The 21,681-nt window shown below is 39.2% G+C and overlaps 1 protein-coding gene across 3 annotated transcripts in view; it reads right to left on the minus strand.

The window, feature by feature from the left end:
* Nucleotides 1–631: 631 nt before the first annotated feature.
* The window catches only part of LOC138663373 (oocyte zinc finger protein XlCOF8.4-like), a 101,633-nt gene continuing 80,583 nt past the window's right edge, over nucleotides 632–21,681 (minus strand). For 2 of the 3 annotated variants that reach the window (XM_069749553.1, XM_069749551.1), the window contains exon 7: nucleotides 632–1,541. In XM_069749553.1, coding sequence (XP_069605654.1) covers nucleotides 772–1,541 — 770 coding nt within the window. In that variant the 3' untranslated portion in view covers nucleotides 632–771. The remainder of the gene's footprint in view (nucleotides 1,542–21,681) is intronic. The other variant, XM_069749552.1, reaches the window with a different exon arrangement.

Below are 21,681 nucleotides of genomic sequence, written 5' to 3' on the forward strand. Positions count from 1 at the left end.
GAGGGTAAGGGGAGCTGCAAGTTCCAAAGTGGAATTGGGAAGTGGGATATAGATAAATCCCCTAAAGAAGGAACCAGGGGCAACTAAACAACCCCGGTTCATGTTAAATTGGTGTTAGGGGTGGGAATGATAAAGGTATCTTACCTGTGAACGTGACAGATTGGTGGGATCCGTGACAAGTGGCTTATAAACTTATGAAATACATAGTTTGAAGTCTGGGATCTGCCAATATGTGGCTAGTTTTCTGTTTCGGATAACATGATACATGATTTTAGCTTTTATTTGTCTAGTCCCGCTTGAATATAGGTCAATATTAAAGATTCTCCTGATGAGTCGCCTTTGGTGAGGACGATGAAACCCATAGAAATGAGAGGCTTGGAGAGGGAGTGAGTATACATCACCTCACCCTATATACTGAACTGTGGGGTACATGTTTTTTTCTATTAGTCACCTACTGACTAACCTTCAGAGGTGAATTATGGGTATAGGTTTACATTTGGAATTAATAAAGTTTAGTTTTATCCTTCTGTTAGCAAACATGAAGAATGACAAGAGACAACCTTTTTAAGAAGATTCAATTTTGGTTAAAACTATTCAAACATTATGAACATAAAAAAGGATTCTCCCTATGTGACGTCTCTGATGTTTATTAACAGATGATTTCCAAGTAAAATATTTTCAACATTAAGAAATGGAAAAAGGCTTCTCCTCTGTGTGACTGCTCTGATATCTAACAAGAAGCACTTTCCATTTAAAACATTTCCCACATTCTCAACAGGAAAAAGGCTTCTCCCCTGTATGAGTTCTCTGGTGCCTAACCAAATCTGATTTTTGGATAAAACATTTCCCACATTCTGAACAGGAAAAAGGCTGCTCCCCTGTGTGAGTTCTCTGGTGACTAACAAGATACCATTTTTGGCTAAAACATTTCCCACATTCTGAACATGAAAAAGGCTTCACCCCTGTGTGAGTTATTTGGTGTCTAACAAGATTCTCTTTGAGGGTAAAACATTTTCCACATTCTGAACAGGAAAAAGGCTTCTCCCCAGTGTGAGTTCTATGGTGAGTAACAAAATGTGATTTGCTGTTAAAACATTTCCCACATTCTGAACAGGAAAAAGGCTTCTCCCCAGTGTGAGTTCTATGGTGAGTAACAAAATGTGATTTGCTGTTAAAACATTTCCCACATTCTGAACAGGAAAAAGGCTTCTCCCCTGTGTGAGTTCTATGGTGATGAACCAAATCTGATTTCCATTTAAAACTTTTCCCACATTCTGAACATGAAAATGACTTCTTTGCTTTAGGAGCAGTTTGTTTTTTAATGCCTCTTTTGTGACTTTGATTTTCCTCAGCAGTCAGTAATGAATCAGCAGATGGGTTCTGTTTCATAGGATCAGATAACAGAACTTTGCTGTGAATGGATGATGATATATCTGGAGTAACAGCAATCACTTCAGTTGTATCTTGTGGGATCTCAAAATCATCAGATTTAAAAACTGAAGATGTCAACTGTCCGTCTGATCTCCTGGTACAGTCATCTGCTAAGAAAAAAAACACAATTTTTTTAAATAAAATATCCTTGAGTTTTATATGTTTGAACATTTCTACTTAGCTTGCCATTTACAGTTTATGTAAAAAAGACTTTAATTATTTACCAAGACTATGACAGTTCACAGTCTAATAGAAAACCTTGTTGGATGAACCAGTAGTGCGTGGTGTTCAGCTGTTTGTTTATTCTGCCTCCCAAATATCGAATAAAAAGAAACCAATCAATTTTATGCAGGCGAAAATAATACATATTCTCATCTCACAAAGAACAAGTCTCCACTCAGGTCCATCATCTGTCAATGGAAAAACAGAGGTTGTTGAAAAGTAACAGCGTTTCTATAAATCAATCCAGCAAAATCCGCTCTCACTTCTGAGTCTTGCAGTGTGCTCAAACAACATTTAGGATTCCTGCATTTAGCAATATTATAGTGAGAAGAATCCACTTAATTTGCAGTGTGTGTCTCCTGGAGCACAATCTGGACACTATGCACTGGATAATAAAATGGCAAATGTGTAAATTTCACTCTCCAACAGCCACTGCGTGTTAATTTCCGGAAAGTGGCACTGGAGTCAAAATATTCATTCCTCCTACACACGTGGTCTAAATTGTTGGCACCCTTCGTTTAATGACAGAAAAACCCACAATGGTCACAGAAATAACTTGAATCTGACAAAAGTAATAATAAATCAAACATCAATGATAATAAACAAATGAAAGTCAGACATTGCTTTTCAACCATGCTTCCACAGAATTAAAATAAAAAACAAAACTTATGAAATAGGCCTGGACAGAAATGATGGTACCCTTAACTTAAGCGCTTTGTGACCGCCAACGGCATGGCTTTGTACAGCACTGACATTGTGCAGTGCCGTCGTTTGTCTACGGATGGCAGTTTTGTGCTCATCAGGACCCCTACGTACCTTATAACGAGGGGATTCCGGTGCACAATGCATCCTGTAACCCCGACCTCAGCAAGCCCTGATTGGTTCAGATCCTGATGATGTCAGCATTACACCAGCCAATGAAACAAATCACTAGGAAAGTTTGTTGTAGAAACAAACTTTTCCAGGCGATCTGCCTCATAAAAAAGGGAATTAGACCTACTGGTAATTCTGTTTCCAGGTAGTCCTTAGGACAGCACCATGGAGGTAGTCCTCCCTTGACCTATAGCAGGACAGGATCAAAGAGAGTTTAAAAAGCCCTTTCCACCTCCACTCTTCAGTGTTTTTTCAAAGCACCACAGAAGGATGGAAGGAAATGGTCTAAACACAGCCTTACAAACGTGTATGTAATAAACCATTTAACGGCTTCATCTTAATCTCGAGCCATGGCGACCCAACGGATCAACTATCTGCCGGAAGATTGAACCCATGCAAGCCTAAAGACAAACATAAGGGAGGGAAATAAGGGTGCTGTCCTGAGGGACTACCGGGAAACAGAATTACTGGTAGGTCTAATTCCCTTTTTCCATTACATCCCTCCGGACAGCACCATGGAGAATACCAAAGTAAAGGTTCCAGGGTGGGTACAGAAGCCCAAGGACCAAAGTCGCAGGCAAAAACCAGGCTAGATATAGAAATGATCAGAAGAAATATACAGTAGCTATCTAAAGAAATCCGCAAAAATAATCAACGTAGTGAGTGTCTGATATAGGTCTATAATGGCCAATTTCAGTATGAATGTGGTAAACAAGGTATGGAGCAGAAACGGAGAGTGAAGCAGACATACTGAGCCCCAATACCAATAATGAACCGCAGTGAATTACCGTTATTGTGATAGACACTTATAAACACCACAGCCCCAAAATAGGTTTACAAAAAACCTTATTGCTCAGCAAAACTATGGTGATAGTCCCAGCCACCACACAATGAGGACTGTACCAACCAATAATCAGCTGCATGCGCTTATAACACAGGAATGTTCCTTCATCGGTCCTCCTGGGCTCAGATTAAACCTCGGTTAGAGATCAGCTTACCTGTTATGGCTGGCAATCAGGCAACACAGCGTGCAGTAATCAGCGCACATACAGAGATCTGGCAATAACCCAAAACAATAGGACGAGCTCTGAGACGTGGAATCTCTGTAGACTGCAGTACCTGATCTATCCTCACACAACTGGAAGCAGCAGTGGATTGCGCCTATCAACTACCTATGCAACTCGGCACTGCCTGAGGAGCTGACTAGCCTGAAGATAGAAATACAAGCCTGACTTACCTCAGAGAAATACCCCAAAGGAATAGGCAGCCCCCACATATAATGACTGTTAGCAAGATGAAAAGACAAACGTAGGAATGAAATAGATTCAGCAAAGTGAGGCCCGATATTCTAGACAGAGCGAGGATAGCAAAGAGAACTATGCAGTCTACAAAAAACCCTAAAACGAAAACCACGCAAAGGGGCAAAAAGACCCACCGTGCCGAACTAACAGCACGGCGGTGCACCCCTTTGCTTCTCAGAGCTTCCAGCAAAAGATAATAACAAGCTGGACAGAAAAAACAGAAAACAAACTAGAAGCACTTATCTAGCAGAGCAGCAGGCCCAAGGAAAGATGCAGTAGCTCAGATCCAACACTGGAACATTGACAAGGAGCAAGGAAGGCAGACTCAGGTGGAGCTAAATAGCAAGGCAGCCAACGAGCTCACCAAAACACCTGAGGGAGGAAGCCCAGAGACTGCAATACCACTTGTGACCACAGAAGTGAACTCAGCCACAGAATTCACAACAGTACCCCCCCCCTTGAGGAGGGGTCACCGAACCCTCACCAGAACCCCCAGGCCGACCAGGATGAGCCACATGAAAGGCACGAACAAGATCTGGGGCATGGACATCAGAGGCAAAAACCCAGGAATTATCTTCCTGAGGATAACCCTTCCATTTGACCAGATACTGGAGTTTCCGTCTAGAGACACGAGAATCCAAAATCTTCTCCACAATATACTCCAATTCCCCCTCCACCAAAACAGGGGCAGGAGGCTCCACAGATGGAACCATAGGTGCCACGTATCTCCTCAACAACGACCTATGGAATACATTATGTATGGAAAAGGAGTCTGGGAGGGTCAGACGAAAAGACACCGGATTGAGAATCTCAGAAATCCTATACGGACCAATAAAACGAGGTCTAAATTTAGGAGAGGAAACCTTCATAGGTATATGACGAGAAGATAACCAAACCAGATCCCCAACACGAAGTCGGGTCCCACACGGCGTCTGCGATTAGCGAAAAGCTGAGCCTTCTCCTGGGACAAGGTCAAATTGTCCACTACCTGAGTCCAGATCTGCTGCAACCTGTCCACCACATAATCCACACCAGGACAGTCCGAAGACTCAACCTGTCCTGAAGAGAAACGAGGATGGAACCCAGAATTGCAGAAAAATGGAGAGACCAAGGTAGCCGAGCTGGCCCGATTATTAAGGGCGAACTCAGCCAACGGCAAAAATGACACCCAATCATCCTGGTCAGCGGAAACAAAACATCTCAGATATGTTTCCAAGGTCTGATTGGTTCGTTCGGTCTGGCCATTAGTCTGAGGATGGAAGGCCGAGGAAAAAGATAGGTCAATGCCCATCCTACCACAAAAGGCTCGCCAGAACCTCGAGACAAACTGGGAACCTCTGTCAGAAACAATATTCTCAGGAATGCCATGTAAACGAAACACATGCTGGAAGAACAAAGGCACCAAATCAGAGGAGGACGGCAATTTAACCAAGGGCACCAGATGGACCATTTTAGAAAAGCGATCACAGACCACCCAAATGACAGACATCTTTTGAGAAACGGGAAGGTCAGAAATGAAATCCATCGAAATATGTGTCCAAGGCCTCTTCGGGACCGGCAAGGGCAAAAGCAACCCACTGGCACGTGAACAGCAGCGCTTAGCCCTAGCACAAATTCCACAGGACTGCACAAAAGCACGCACATCCCGTGACAGAGATGGCCACCAGAAGGATCTAGCAACCAACTCCCTGGTACCAAAGATTCCTGGATGACCGGCCAGCACCGAACAATGAAGTTCAGAGATAACTTTACTAGTCCACCTATCAGGGACGAACAGTTTCTCGGCCGGACAACGATCAGGTTTATTAGCCTGAAATTTCTGCAACACTCTCCGCAAATCAGGGGAGATGGCAGACACAATGACTCCTTCCTTGAGGATACTCGCCGGCTCAGATAACCCCGGAGAGTCGGGCACAAAACTCCTAGACAGAGCATCCGCCTTCACATTTTTAGAGCCCGGAAGGTATGAAATCACAAAATCAAAACGAGCAAAAAATAACGACCAACGGGCCTGTCTAGGATTCAAGCGCTTGGCAGACTCAAGATAAGTAAGGTTCTTATGATCAGTCAAAACCACCACGCGATGCTTAGCACCCTCAAGCCAATGACGCCACTCCTCGAATGCCCACTTCATGGCCAGCAACTCTCGGTTGCTCACATCATAATTACGCTCAGCAGCAGAAAATTTCCTGGAAAAGAAAGCACATGGTTTGAACACTGAGCAACCAGAACCTCTCTGTGACAAAACCGCCCCTGCACCAATCTCAGAAGCATCAACCTCGACCTGGAACGGAAGAGAAACATCAGGTTGACACAACACAGGGGCACAGCAAAAACGACGCTTCAACTCCTGAAAAGCTTCCACGGCAGCAGAAGACCAATTAACCAAATCAGCACCCTTCTTGGTCAAATCGGTCAATGGTCTGGCAATGCTAGAAAAATTACAGATGAAGCGACGATAAAAATTAGCAAAGCCCAGGAATTTCTGCAAACTTTTTAGAGATGTCGGCTGAGTCCAATCCTGGATGGCCTGAACCTTAACCGGATCCATCTCGATAGTAGAAGGGGAAAAGATGAACCCCAAAAATGAAACTTTCTGCACACCGAAGAGACACTTTGATCCCTTCACGAACAAGGAATTAACACGCAGTACCTGGAAAACCATTCTGACTTGCTTCACATGAGACTCCCAATCATCTGAGAAGATCAAAATGTCATCCAAGTAAACAATCAAGAATTTATCCAGATACTCACGGAAAATGTCATGCATAAAAGACTGAAAAACAGATGGAGCATTGGCAAGTCCGAACGGCATCACCAGATACTCAAAATGACCCTCGGGCGTATTAAATGCCGTTTTCCATTCATCTCCCTGCCTGATTCTCACCAGATTATACGCACCACGAAGATCAATCTTAGTAAACCAACTAGCCCCCTTAATCCGAGCAAACAAGTCAGAAATCAATGGCAAGGGATACTGAAACTTAACAGTGATCTTATTAAGAAGGCGGTAATCAATACACGGTCTTAGCGAACCATCCTTCTTGGCTACAAAAAAGAACCCTGCTCCCAATGGTGACGACGATGGGCGAATATGTCCCTTCTCCAGGGACTCCTTCACATAACTGCGCATAGCGGTGTGTTCAGGTACGGACAAATTAAATAAACGACCCTTAGGGAATTTACTACCAGGAATCAAATCGATAGCACAATCACAATTCCTATGCGGAGGAAGGGCATCAGACTTGGACTCTTCAAATACATCCTGAAAGTCCGACAAGAACTCTGGGATGTCAGAAGGAATGGATGACGAAATAGACAAAAATGGAACATCACCATGTACTCCCTGACAACCCCAGCTGGTTACCGACATAGAGTTCCAATCCAATACTGGATTATGGGTTTGTAGCCATGGCAACCCCAACACGACCACATCATGCAAATTATGCAGTACCAAAAAGCGAATAACTTCCTGATGTGCAGGAGCCATGCACATGGTCAGCTGGGCCCAGTACTGAGGCTTATTCTTGGCCAGAGGTGTAGCATCAATTCCTCTCAACGGAATAGGACACCGCAAAGGCTCCAAGAAAAATCCACAACGTTTAGCATAATCCAAATCCATCAGATTCAGGGCAGCGCCTGAATCCACAAACGCCATGACAGAATATGATGACAAAGAGCACATTAAGGTAATGGACAAAAGGAATTTGGACTGTACAGTACCAATAACGGCAGAGCTATCGAACCGCCTAGTGCGTTTAGGACAATTAGAAATAGCATGAGTAGAATCACCACAATAGAAACACAGTCTGTTCAGACGTCTGTGTTCGTGCCGTTCTACTTTAGTCATAGTCCTGTCGCACTGCATAGGCTCAGGCTTACTGTTAAAAATCGTTATTGCGCAAAAATATCTAATCAAGACTTAACCAGGTGCGTTATTCTTAAAAGAAAAATGTCATGATATTCTGACGAAAGTATAGTGGTTTATTGAGTTATCCACCATCGCAGCAAAAACATAAAAGGTAGATGAAACAATTACAAACAGAGTGTCCATGTGTAGATATCAGCGCTTCTCCTGTTACTCATCTTTAAAAGGTAGAATGGTAGAAGTCATCTGTCTGTGTGAAAGTCTGAAGTCATCATGGCATGGAGTAGCTAACAGCTGTTGTTCCTCGTGTCTTGTCTCATGTCCATGGAGAATGATGGTGAAGGAAGGGAGGTGACCGTCCCACGTGACAAAAAGCCCCCCACCCCCTCCTAAGAGACGTTTATATATGCTCAACACTGATCACGTGTTCCCTGTATATGGCGTTAACTTATACTCTGAGCTACATACACAGAAATAGCTTTGGATAATGTCAGCAAGAAACCATGTGCTCGGTACAGAATAAAAATAAGAATAATTAATATTTAACAATTCCCCCTTTTGAGGGTGACAGACATTGATTGGAACCCTCAAATTAAAATAATAATAAGATCTTCTTTCTTCTTTGGCAAAATGATGTAATAAATAATATCAATAATAATGTTATATGTTCTCAATAATATAATGATATATAAATTCATGTTATGGTAAGCCGTGACCAATATTCATATAAAATATATATATATATACTTCCCTATATCTACTTGAAGCATCTCAGGTCTGATGTCATCTGGTCTTCATATTGATGTCTTCTTGGTTCTTTTAAACAATCTTTATTATAAGTCTTTTGAAATAGATGATAGCATGTAGATATGTAGAGACTGTGTGTCATGTGTCAATCAAAGTCCATAAATTCAAATGTTGATAAGAAAACAATGTTCATAGATGAAATGAAGCTTTAATATCTGTGCAGTGTCACCTTTAGAGACCTGGACTTACACTGGCTCGCCTTGGAAATCATCTGGAATCCTCATATCGTCCGCACTGGTCTTGGGACAGGTGTGACGTCTTTGGTCAGCACAGCAAGGGTTACATTGACTCTTCCTTGCTAAACATAGCACCATAACCAGTCCTTAGTACACAGGACACATGTCAGGGTTGTAGCGTCCTGACAATTACCTGAGTGTTCACCAGCTTTCATGGAAGTCTTATAGGTGATAGGAAACCACTGGAACGTAATAACACAGTTCATCTTTGATACTGTACTCATAGTCAGTGATGGATGCTGTAGTTGTTGTCAGTGGTGACATGAATTGCATTTGACACAGTCTATTACTCAGAAATCATAGCATTGTTACCTTGTGGAACTTCTGGATAACGGCTTTTCTTCTTGTAACTTTTAAGAATCAATTGAATTTAGAAAAATATAAAATCTTTATTAACGTCTTTAGTATCTTGATTGAAGTCTTCATTCCCTATTCTATACCAAATCTGGTAATTTCCCTAACTTATAATATCACAGCGTACCATAGCAATCAATAATATCCATATAATTATTAAATTATATTAATATGAAATTTATATTTAGAAAATAAAATAATAATAATAATAATAATAATAATAATAAATGATAGTATATTATTTACCATATTCTTCATGTGATTGGACATTTTTATGTCGTAGGTGTAATTTCTTCTTGAACCCATAGATGTCAGTATGTCTTTTATGTAACAAGTGCTGATATTTATTATTAAAACTTTATTAATTTATGTTCAATAAACCAATAATATGTAAGTATGTATAGCCATGAACCAAAATAAGAATATATATATGAATAAATGAATGAATGAGTGAAAGAATTGTTGTATTTAACTCAGGAATTGAAACATTTCTTATATAATGAAACCATATGATCACTATATTTGATAAAGCAATATGCTTGTAGACATTACTCTATTAAATATTGATTTTTCCTTGATGAAAAATAAGAATGAAAAATAAAAATTGAAAGAAAAGTGGAAAAAAATGAAAAATAAAAATGAGAATAAAAAATAAAAATAAGGCCTTTATATGTTGATGACAAATGCTGAGATTATGTCTCAATAACACATTCCCTTAATATTTTCCTCATGTAGATGTTGTCATAACCTTGGAACACCAAAATATTGAAATTATGCAACTTTGCATATAATACCCTTCATAAGAGAAAAAAATGATATTTATAATATTTATTGTTATTGTACCCAATAATACCTTATTAATATTTCTTCTTTATTAAAATGTGAAGAAGAGGTATTGATGAAATGTGATGATGTGATCAAGATCAAAAACACATTTCCCCCTTAATATCAAAAAATATTATTTTATGAAAAAATTAATTTGTAAAAACCCAAGTGAAAAATAATTATTTTTATAACTGTCATATCAACTTGTGCCATATATTTGTTTGAAGATGTATACTCATCTATGTAAATATAAAAAAAAACACTGAAATATGAAAAAATTATCATTAGGAAAAAATGTTCTAAATGTAGGTTTCCTTGATAAACCATATTGATGTGTTATTGTACTTATTAAATAATAATAACTAAAGAAATATATGTTGAATAATAATATTTAAATATATCTTAATATTCTAATAATTTAACTGAATCTTATTATTTATTAAACACAAAGTTGTTGGTTTTTTTTTTTCTTTTCTCTCAAACATACCATAAATCATGAGGCCTCAGTCAAACTGTGCATCCACATTCCACATTCCACATACCACGCTCTGGTCACTCTTACATCACATCTCATGTCAAATGCACTCAGCAGCTGCTCATATGTTCTCTCACCTGTCACATGTGACTCACATAGACGTTCACAATACATTTCACATACAAAGAATAAAAAACATGTATATTAACCCAAAATATTGTATCCTAATTATCAATCAATGCGCATTGTAATCTATTAAATTTAGTATTCTAATATTCCTTTGAATATTCCCCAAATATTATTTAACAGTATCAGTATGTTTTAAACTATAGAAAGGACTGGACTCATTTACAAGAAACTTGAGTTGAATGTTCTAACGCTATTTCGGTACAAGCCTGTAACTAAGACCCTTTGAATGTAAGGCTGAGGAAAATTCCTAAAATTAAAAAACAAGGCTATATGATATCCCTTAACTCACATATGTCACACCATGCAGTGGGAGGAAAAAAAAAACACGTTTTAGATTATTACAGAAAGAAAATTTACATGTAGTACACACATTTTTAGGTTGTTAGATATATTATTTATTTTTAAGTGTTAAATATATAAAAATCATGCAGTTAATATAACTTCCTGTGTGAATAAGACATAAATTCATGAAACAGGTATTTTTTGTTCAATCCTCGCTTTGAAAGTAAAATTCTAAGGGAAAATAAAAGATAAAGGTTATTTTCATATTTATTTCAAAACAAAATAATTTAGATATCTTATACATATGTATATACTTAATAAATGTATTTAATTGTAATTCTAAATATTTTTTACTGGAGTATATTTTAATTATTTCGCTATATATATAAAAATGCAGTTAATATAATCTCTATTTATACAAATATGCTACAGTATTTACTGTATATTATATTAATATATGTAACTGCAGAATTATATTGAAATAGAATAATTACATTAATAAATAATACATTGTATAACTCATCATATAATATAATTAATTTTTAGCCAATTCCTATCCCAAAATTTGGCTGTTTGTCGATAATCTGCTGAAATGCTAAATTTAGTAAGGTCAGTTTTAACCCTATGGACTCTTTGAAGAGCTGCTGTGATAATGGAGTGTTCAGCTGAGCTCCCCCTTGGATACTCACCTGCTTCCGTCTGTCAGTCTCCGCCATCTTTACAGACAGATCTGAGCCTTCAGATTTTAAATCTTTCAGAGAAATTTCTTTAATAGACTCCTGAATCTTTTCATAGGGTTTATAGCAAATATGTAATTTTCTTCGTACTTCATAGATTTGATTTTGGAACAGGTTTGAAGATTTTGATTTTGGCTTTTGATAAGATTGAATTCTGACTGGTTTCAAAAACTTAGTAAAATGTGTTTTCCTTTCAAGATTCTCGTGTTTTCTAGAAAAATCAAGGGATTGGGCGCATTCGTATAAAGAATTTTTCTGTGTAGCAATTATACGAGATACAGGATTTAAGAATTTAAACTTGTTTACAAAACAATTTATCATGGATTGTTGATTCAAATTCGTACAGACCAATTTATAAATCCTTTCAAAAATGGCCATAAAAGTAAACGTACATTCTTCCCGGCCAATCTTCAATTTTAGAAGAATATCAAGATCTGGATAATTTTCTTTCAATCCACAGAAAATCAAAATTCTTAATCTTTCTACATCAGTCATCTTTTCGTGGAACTCATCAGTCTGCATTTTTAGTGAGAGTCTTCTGGAGAAGATTACCGGAAGCCAAATTTTAAACAAATTATTTCTCTGCACATTAGTCAAATCAAACTTATCAGCAAAACTCTCAAATATCTCTGAATTTCTGCACACATGGATTTTGTCATCATATGCAGGAATGATTTTGCAAAATTTTAGCAGGATTTTCCTAGATTTAAGTTGGAGTTGGGCCTCTGAGTCGTCTATTTTTAAGGGCAATGGTACATCTGTCCCTCGTAGATCATCTTTGTCAATTGTCATGTCTCCTTCACTTCCTCCATCTTGTTTTTCATTTTGTGTCACAAAGTCAATGTCACTTTGGGTGGTCATCGTCATCACAGATACGTGCGTCACATCTTTCTCACTCTTCACATTACAGTCAATCTTGGGAACATCATTAGTTTCCTTAGAAATTCTTTCTACACTGTCTTTTTTGGACTTCTCTATGACAAACTCGTTAAATACATAAACCATATGTAAGATATTTTTAAGTTGCTCTTTTTCTTTTTTCTTAGACATTAGCTTACAATCTAAATTCAAATTCGCGGTTCTGCATTCTGAAAATAAATTAGACCAAAATATTTCTAAGCTAGATCCGTACAAACTTACAAAGTCTATCTGACTTGATTTAGCATATGAATTTATCAAATCCATTTGTCTTACCTTGAAATCTCAGCTTGTAGTTCCTTTGCTTTTACAACGCTGGGCTCCGGACTTCAGCACGGCTATTTTTAGCACGTCTGTTCTTCAGCACTACCAGTGCTTGCTGTCAATCCGTACAACACCTGTTAGTCTCCGTCATTCGTAGGTTCTTGTGAGATCTTTGTGACTTGAAGTTTTGAAGTGGAATTCCTGAATACTTGCACAATCTAGCGGAACTGTTCTGTCTTCCCCCGTGTGCAAGAAGAAGGAAATTCACGCAAAAATAGCACAAAAAAATCAAAACTGGCTGGCTAGGCCAAATGTTAAAAATCGTTATTGCGCAAAAATATCTAATCAAGACTTAACCAGGTGCGTTATTCTTAAAAGAAAAATGTCATGATATTCTGACGAAAGTATAGTGGTTTATTGAGTTATCCACCATCGCAGCAAAAACATAAAAGGTAGATGAAACAATTACAAACAGAGTGTCCATGTGTAGATATCAGCGCTTCTCCTGTTACTCATCTTTAAAAGGTAGAATGGTAGAAGTCATCTGTCTGTGTGAAAGTCTGAAGTCATCATGGCATGGAGTAGCTAACAGCTGTTGTTCCTCGTGTCTTGTCTCATGTCCATGGAGAATGATGGTGAAGGAAGGGAGGTGACCGTCCCACGTGACAAAAAGCCCCCCACCCCCTCCTAAGAGACGTTTATATATGCTCAACACTGATCACGTGTTCCCTGTATATGGCGTTAACTTATACTCTGAGCTACATACACAGAAATAGCTTTGGATAATGTCAGCAAGAAACCATGTGCTCGGTACAGAATAAAAATAAGAATAATTAATATTTAACACTTACTCTCAGACAATACCGCCAGATGGTGCACAGATTTACGCTCGCGCAAGCGACGACCGATCTGAATGGCCAAGGACATAGACTCATTCAAACCAGCAGGCATAGGAAATCCCACCATTACATCCTTAAGAGCTTCAGAGAGACCCTTTCTGAACAAAGCCGCTAGTGCAGATTCATTCCACAGAGTGAGTACTGACCATTTTCTAAATTTCTGACAATATACTTCTACATCATCCTGACCCTGGCATAAAGCCAGCAGATTTTTCTCAGCTTGATCCACTGAATTAGGCTCATCGTAAAGCAATCCCAGCGCCTGGAAAAATGCATCAACATTACTCAATGCAGAATCTCCTGGTGCAAGAGAAAACGCCCAGTCCTGTGGGTCGCCGCGCAAAAAAGAAATAATAATCAAAACCTGTTGAATAGGATTACCAGAAGAATGAGGTTTCAAGGCCAAAAATAGCTTACAATTATTTCTGAAGCTCAGGAACTTAGTTCTGTCACCAAAAAACAACTCAGGAATCGGAATTCTTGGTTCTAGCATCGATTTCTGATCAATAGTATCTTGAATCTTTTGTACATTTACAACGAGATTATCCATTGAGGAGCACAGAGCCTGAATATCCATGTCCACAGCTGTGTCCTGAAGCACTCTAATGTCTAGGGGAAAAAAAAGACTGAAGACAGAGCTAAGAAAAAAAAATGATGTCAGGATTTCTTTTTTCCCTCTATTGGAAATCATTGAATGGCTCCTTGTACTGTTATGGCTGGCAATCAGGCAACACAGCGTGCAGTAATCAGCGCACATACAGAGATCTGGCAATAACCCAAAACAATAGGACGAGCTCTGAGACGTGGAATCTCTGTAGACTGCAGTACCTGATCTATCCTCACACAACTGGAAGCAGCAGTGGATTGCGCCTATCAACTACCTATGCAACTCGGCACTGCCTGAGGAGCTGACTAGCCTGAAGATAGAAATACAAGCCTGACTTACCTCAGAGAAATACCCCAAAGGAATAGGCAGCCCCCACATATAATGACTGTTAGCAAGATGAAAAGACAAACGTAGGAATGAAATAGATTCAGCAAAGTGAGGCCCGATATTCTAGACAGAGCGAGGATAGCAAAGAGAACTATGCAGTCTACAAAAACCCTAAAACGAAAACCACGCAAAGGGGCAAAAAGACCCACCGTGCCGAACTAACAGCACGGCGGTGCACCCCTTTGCTTCTCAGAGCTTCCAGCAAAAGATAATAACAAGCTGGACAGAAAAAACAGAAAACAAACTAGAAGCACTTATCTAGCAGAGCAGCAGGCCCAAGGAAAGATGCAGTAGCTCAGATCCAACACTGGAACATTGACAAGGAGCAAGGAAGGCAGACTCAGGTGGAGCTAAATAGCAAGGCAGCCAACGAGCTCACCAAAACACCTGAGGGAGGAAGCCCAGAGACTGCAATACCACTTGTGACCACAGAAGTGAACTCAGCCACAGAATTCACAACACTTACCATACTACAAGGAACCTGCAGGACAAAGACCCTGGACTGATGGAAGATCAAACCAATAACAGTTAGTACATGGACAATGGCAGAGCATTGGGATGCACGCACATTACTCATCCAGGAGATCACGTCTATTCCGAATCCTTAGATGTCTAAATCCCAAGTAAGGGTTGGATATTATTGAAACTAAGGAATTTGCCACGTGGCAGGTAAAATCTCCTGCCGTTACCAAAGTCAGGCTTCTCATTAGAACCGCTGAAAGGGAAACGCGGACCATCAATCCTGTTTTACTGATGTTAGACACATGTACATACCCTAAATTCTTCTCAGTGATATTTATACACCCAGACAGCCATGGAGGGAGTAACCATACTCTATGGCTAGAGAAAAGTAGGTTTCTTCCAATCACAGAGGGAGATTATCTACTGTGAGACAGTGGGACTATGGGTTCTCAACTGTAAGAGTCCTGGATGCAGATTCTTTATCTTAGGAGCCTTAAGAGCAGCGAGTATGTGAAACTCTGCCACCTGACGCAGTGCTGCTGATTTGCCACAAGGTACCAAAGGCAGAGATGCCGTCCCTGGTAACATAATACAAAGGACTTATGGGACAAGAATCTGTCTACTGGATGTTGATCAAGGGAACTAGTCTGATTGCCATATGTGGAGTCGGGAAGGATTCTTTCCTTCCACCTCGTGAGATTTTCTGCTCCCAGGACAGTAGTATGTCCTTTTAAAGGATGAACCCCCAAAAAAGACGTATGTCACCTTTTAAAGCTAATTATGAAAGAGACCTGCCTTTAGCACTCAAGGTAGTAGCTCATTTGAGAAGAAATGGAAGAAATGCTAATTTACTAAGCCAATTCAAGCATAGCTGTTTGTTTGGCTAAGCCCTGTTGTAAAGAATGAAGCAACAGAAGTTGGATCAGGGTCCAAAACACGAGGACTCTATAACCAGAGTTGGAGCCCAAGACAAAATGTGAGGTGGTAGGCCGATGATACAATGTGCAGCCACGCAACAAGGCACAAGTCAGAAGGTCTGACCCAGAGGCACAAAAGGCACAAGGTCCGAGGTAGTATGAAGCACAGAGGCACTATGTCACACTAATAATACCCCATGAGGCACCTAAGCACTATAATGCAATAAGATGCACATAAGCACTATGATACAGTATGATGCAATATTATGCACAGAGGTACCATGAAGCACTATGATGCACAGAGGCACTATGATGCAATATGATGCACAGAGGTACCACGATGCAGTATGATGCAATATGATGCACAGAGGCACTATGATACAATATGATGCAATATGATGCACAGAGGTACCATGAAGCACTATGATGTTATATGATGTACAGAGGCACTATGATGCAATATGATGCATAGAGGTACCATGATGCAGTATGACACAATATGATGCACAAAAGCACCATTATGCAATATGATGTACAGAGGCACTATGATACAATATGATGCACATAGGCACTATGATACAACATGATGTATAGAGGCGCTATGATGCAATATGATGAAATGGTGGATGAGGAAAAACCCAATATGCTAAATGACTTTTTTTCATCAGTATGTACAAAAGAAAATCCCATGGCAGCCAATATGATCAGTGATAACAAAAATTCCACATTAAGTGTCACCTGCTTAACCCAGCAGGAAGTACGGCGTCGTCTTAAAATCACTAAAATTGACAAATATCCGGGCCCGGATGGGATACACCCCCGAGTACTGCAAGAATTAAGTACAGTCATTGATAGACCATTATTTTTAATCTTCAAAGAGTCCATAATAACAGGGTCTGTACCACAGGACTGGCGTATAGCAAATGTGGTGTCAATATTCAAAATGGGGACAAAAACTGAACTCGGTAATTATAGGCCAGTAAGCTTAACCTCTACTGTGGGTAAAATCCTGGAGGGTATTCTAAGGGATGCTATACTGGAGTTTTTGAAGAGGAATAACCTCATGACCCAGTATCAGCACGGGTTTACTAGGGACCGTTCATGTCAGACTAATTTGATCAGCTTCTATGAAGAGGTAAGTTCCGGACTGGACCAAGGGAACCCAGTAGATGTAGTGTATATGGACTTTTAAAAAGCTTTTGATACGGTGCCACACAAAAGGTTGATACATAAAATGAGAATAATGGGGATAGGGGAAAATATGTGCAAGTGAGTTGAGAGCTGGCTCAGGGATAGGAAACAAAGGGTGATTATTAATGGAACACACTCGGACTAGGTCGCGGTTAGCATTGGGGTACAACAGGGGTGAGTATTGGGCCCTCTTCTTTTTAACATATTTATTAATGACCTTGTAGGGGGCATTCAGAGTAGAATTTCAATATTTGCAGATGACACTAAACTCTGCAGGGTAATCAATACAGGGGAGGGCAAGTTTATATTACAGGATGATTTATGTAAACTAGAAGCTTGGGCTGATAAATGGCAAATGAGCTTTAATGGGGATAAATGTAAGGTCATGCACTTGGGTAGAAGTAATAAGATGTATAACTATGTGCTTAATTCTAAAACTCTAGGCAAAACCGTCAATGAAAAAGACCTGGGTGTATGGGTGGATGACAAACTCATATTCAGTGGCCAGTGTCAGGCAGCTGCTACTAAGGCAAATAAAATAATGGGATGCATTAAAAGAGGCATAGATGCTCATGAGGAGAACATAATTTTACCTCTATACAAGTCACTTGTTCGACCACACTTAGAATACTGTGCACAGTTCTGGTCTCCGGTGTATAAGAAAGACATAGCTGAACTAGAGCGGGTGCAGAGAAGAGCGACCAAGGTTATTAGAGGACTAGGGGGTCTGCAATACCAAGATAGGTTATTACACTTGGGGCTATTTAGTTTGGAAAAACGAAGACTAACTTACTATTTGCCACATAGTAGCTTACTATTTGCCACATGGTTTTTTTTTGCCTTCCTCTGGATCAACATGTTAGGGCATGTTAGGTTAGGCTATGGGTTGAACTAGATGGACTTAAAGTCTTCCTTCAACCTTAATAACTATGTAACTATGTATAGAGGCACTATGATGCAATATGATGCATAGAGGCACTATGATACAATATGATGCATAGAGGCACTATGATGCAATATGATGTATAGAGGCATTATGATACAATATGATGCACAGTGGCACTATGATACAATATGATGCATAGAGGCACTATGATATAATATTATGTATAGCGGCACTATGATGCAATATGATGTATAGAGGCACTATGATGCAATATGATGTATAGAGGCATTATGATACAATATGATGCACAGGCACTATGATGCAATACAATATATAAAGGTACTATGATACAATATGATGTATAGAGGCATTATGATACAATATGATTTATAGAGGCACTATGACACAATATGATGTATAGAGGCACTATGATACAATATGATGTATAGAGGCACTATGATACAATATGATGTATAGAGGCACTATGATACAATATGATGTATAGAGGCACTATGATACAATACGATGTATAAAGGCACTATGATACAATATGATGTATAGAGGCATTATGATACAATATGATTTATAGAGGCACTATGATACAGTATGATGTATAGAGGCACTATGATACAATATGATGTATAGAGGCACTATGATACAATATGATGTATAGAGGCACTATGATGCAATATAATGTATAAAGGCACTATGATACAATATGATGTATAGAGGCACTATGATACAATATAACGTATAGAGACATTATGATACAATATGATGTATAGAGGCCTATGATACAATATGATGTATAGAGGCACTATGATACAATATGATGTATAGAGGCACTATGATACAATATGATGTATAGAGGCACTATGATACAATATGATGTGTAGAGGCACTATGATACAATATAACGTATAGAGACATTATGATACAATATGATGTATAGAGGCCTATGATACAATATGATGTATAGAGGCACTATGATACAATATAACGTATAGAGGAATTATGATACAATATGATGTATAGAGGCACTATGATACAATATGATGTATAGAGGCACTATGATGCAATATAATGTATAAAGGCACTATGATACAATATGATGTATAGAGGCACTATTATGTAATATGATGTATAGAGGCACTATGATGCAATATGATGCATAGAGGCACTATGATACAAAATGATGTATAGAGGCACTATGCTACAATATGATGCACAGTGGCCTTATGATACAGTATGATGTATTGAGCCATTGTGAGGCAATTGATTAAAACAGAAACACATGAGCCGTGCACACAGTGAACAAGCCTGTAGGGACACTGTTCACACCAAGAGACTGAAAACACAAAAAAAGGACACAGTAAAACCAAAAAATACTCTGTTGCAACTGAGTATTTTTTTGTTTTACTTTGTAGTTTTTTTGTGTTTTCAATCTCTTGGTGGTGTGAACAGTGTCCCTACAAGACCAGGGAGTTTTCCACCCCTCCTTTTGAGCCGTGCATATAAGAGGCGTTATATCCTGTGTGTCCACATTGGACTTTACCTTTCTGAATCCTGCTAATACAGGTATTATACATATGAACAGGTTTTTAAATACATCAGATAGAGATTACATACTGTACATTCGTTATGACTGTTCTAATACGGGTATACCTTGATGTTTGGTAGAGCGGCTTAATATACATTTTTTTCAAAAAACGTATTAACCAAATACCCTGTGCTTTTCCATCTTTTTATTAGCACTTGCTGTTTACTGTTATTTTTTGGCAACAGAGTGTTTTCTGGTTTTACTGTGTCCTTTTTTGTGTTTTAAATCAAGAAGATCATAGAATGTGATGAGTTCGCCAACCTACTGAACAGGATGGAGAAAACGGCTTGGAACAGTTTCATTGCAGTGGTTCATGGCTTCCTGGGTAATCACAAGGCTGAAAACTATGTGCAGTTGGTTCAAACTCTCATAAAGAATTACGCCATAATGGGATGCAGATTGTCTCTCAAAGTCCATATCCTTGACGCTCATCTTGACAAGTTCAAGAACATGAGAAATCAGAGGAGCAAGGCGAGCACTTTCATCAAGATATGAATGTCATGACTTTGAATGTCATTACCATGGACAGTATAACGAAAACATGACGGGGGACTACATTTGGGGGCTTCTTCGAGAAAGTGATTTGCAGTACACTCGCAAATCTTGAACACCTACTCATTTCTGAACCTTTTTGAGAGATTTTTTACTGTATTTGTCTATTTATCATGCAAGTGTTGTTTTTTTATCAGACTGCATGAACGAAAATATATTAATTTCCTTTTTTTGTCAAAATAAATACTAAATTTTTCAGGGCTGTGGTCATAAAATCAATGTTTGTGCTGAATGTAGTCGTTTTTTCATAGTATTTAAACATAAGCAGTTGAAATATTACACTTGGAAGCCAGGCACACAAATTGTGTTACATGGTGTGGTTTACCAAGACAGTGACTCTCACAAAACACAAGTCCCCACTCGGGTCCATCATCTGTGAATGGAAAACAGAGGATCCCACACTACTTGTGGCTTAAAGACTGTTGAAAAGTAACAGAGTTTCTTTAAACCAATCCAGCAAAATACGCTCTCACTTCTGAGTCTTGTAGTGTGCTCAAACAACATTTAGGATCCCTGTATTTAGCAATATTATAGTGAGAAGAGTCCACTTAATTTGCGGTGTGTGTCTCCTGGAGTTAAATTTGGGCATTATGTGCTGGGTAAGGCTAGTTTCACATTTTCGTTTAAATCTGCAGCGTTTAATCCGCATCCGCAAGTGGTGGAAAAACGCATATAAACGCGTACAAACGCAGCGTTTTTAGACGCATGCGGGAACGCATGCGGTTTAAAAAGTGCCGCGCTTGTACGCGTTTATATGCGTTATTTCCTGCGTTTGCGTTTTTGGTGCGCATGATGAGAAATTTCACAAGAGAAAAATCTAGATAACCAGACACCGGCAATGGGACTAGTGAGGGCGTGTATTATGGGATTTCTTTATATAGACCCCTGAACAGCTGTAATCTTCAGATTTTGCTCCTGTATCCTGTGTCATGATGGATCTTCGCATGGAGAGCTTTTATTTCAACCGGGATTTAAGCATCAGGCTGTTTCTTGACTGTGCTTTTGCTTCAGAGCAAGACAGAAATCGCGAAAGATGGAGAAGGAGACAACGTAGGCGTTTTTGGAGACACCCCATTATCGAACTACATGACACACAAGACACACAAAGCTGCAGTCTTTTTTTTATAACTACTGGAGATATGATGTGGCCCAAAAATTAAGTGTGTGGCGAAGTTTCTTATTTGGCGCACGGTGTGTGTTGCCGGCGGCGATAGACACAATAAACCAAACATAATTGGGGCAAATCAAATTGTATTTATTTTTTAACAACCAAAAAATTTATTTAACTGCGCCGGCATGGGGTAGAGTGATGTAAACGGGGGGGGGGGGGGGGGGTGAAGCACTGAGGCCTGGCTAACCATGGACAATGCAGAGGTGACAGGAGAAGGGGCAATGAAA

Source organism: Ranitomeya imitator, chromosome 2 (genome assembly GCF_032444005.1).
Source record: "Ranitomeya imitator isolate aRanImi1 chromosome 2, aRanImi1.pri, whole genome shotgun sequence".
Classification (NCBI taxonomy): Eukaryota; Metazoa; Chordata; class Amphibia; order Anura; family Dendrobatidae; genus Ranitomeya; species Ranitomeya imitator.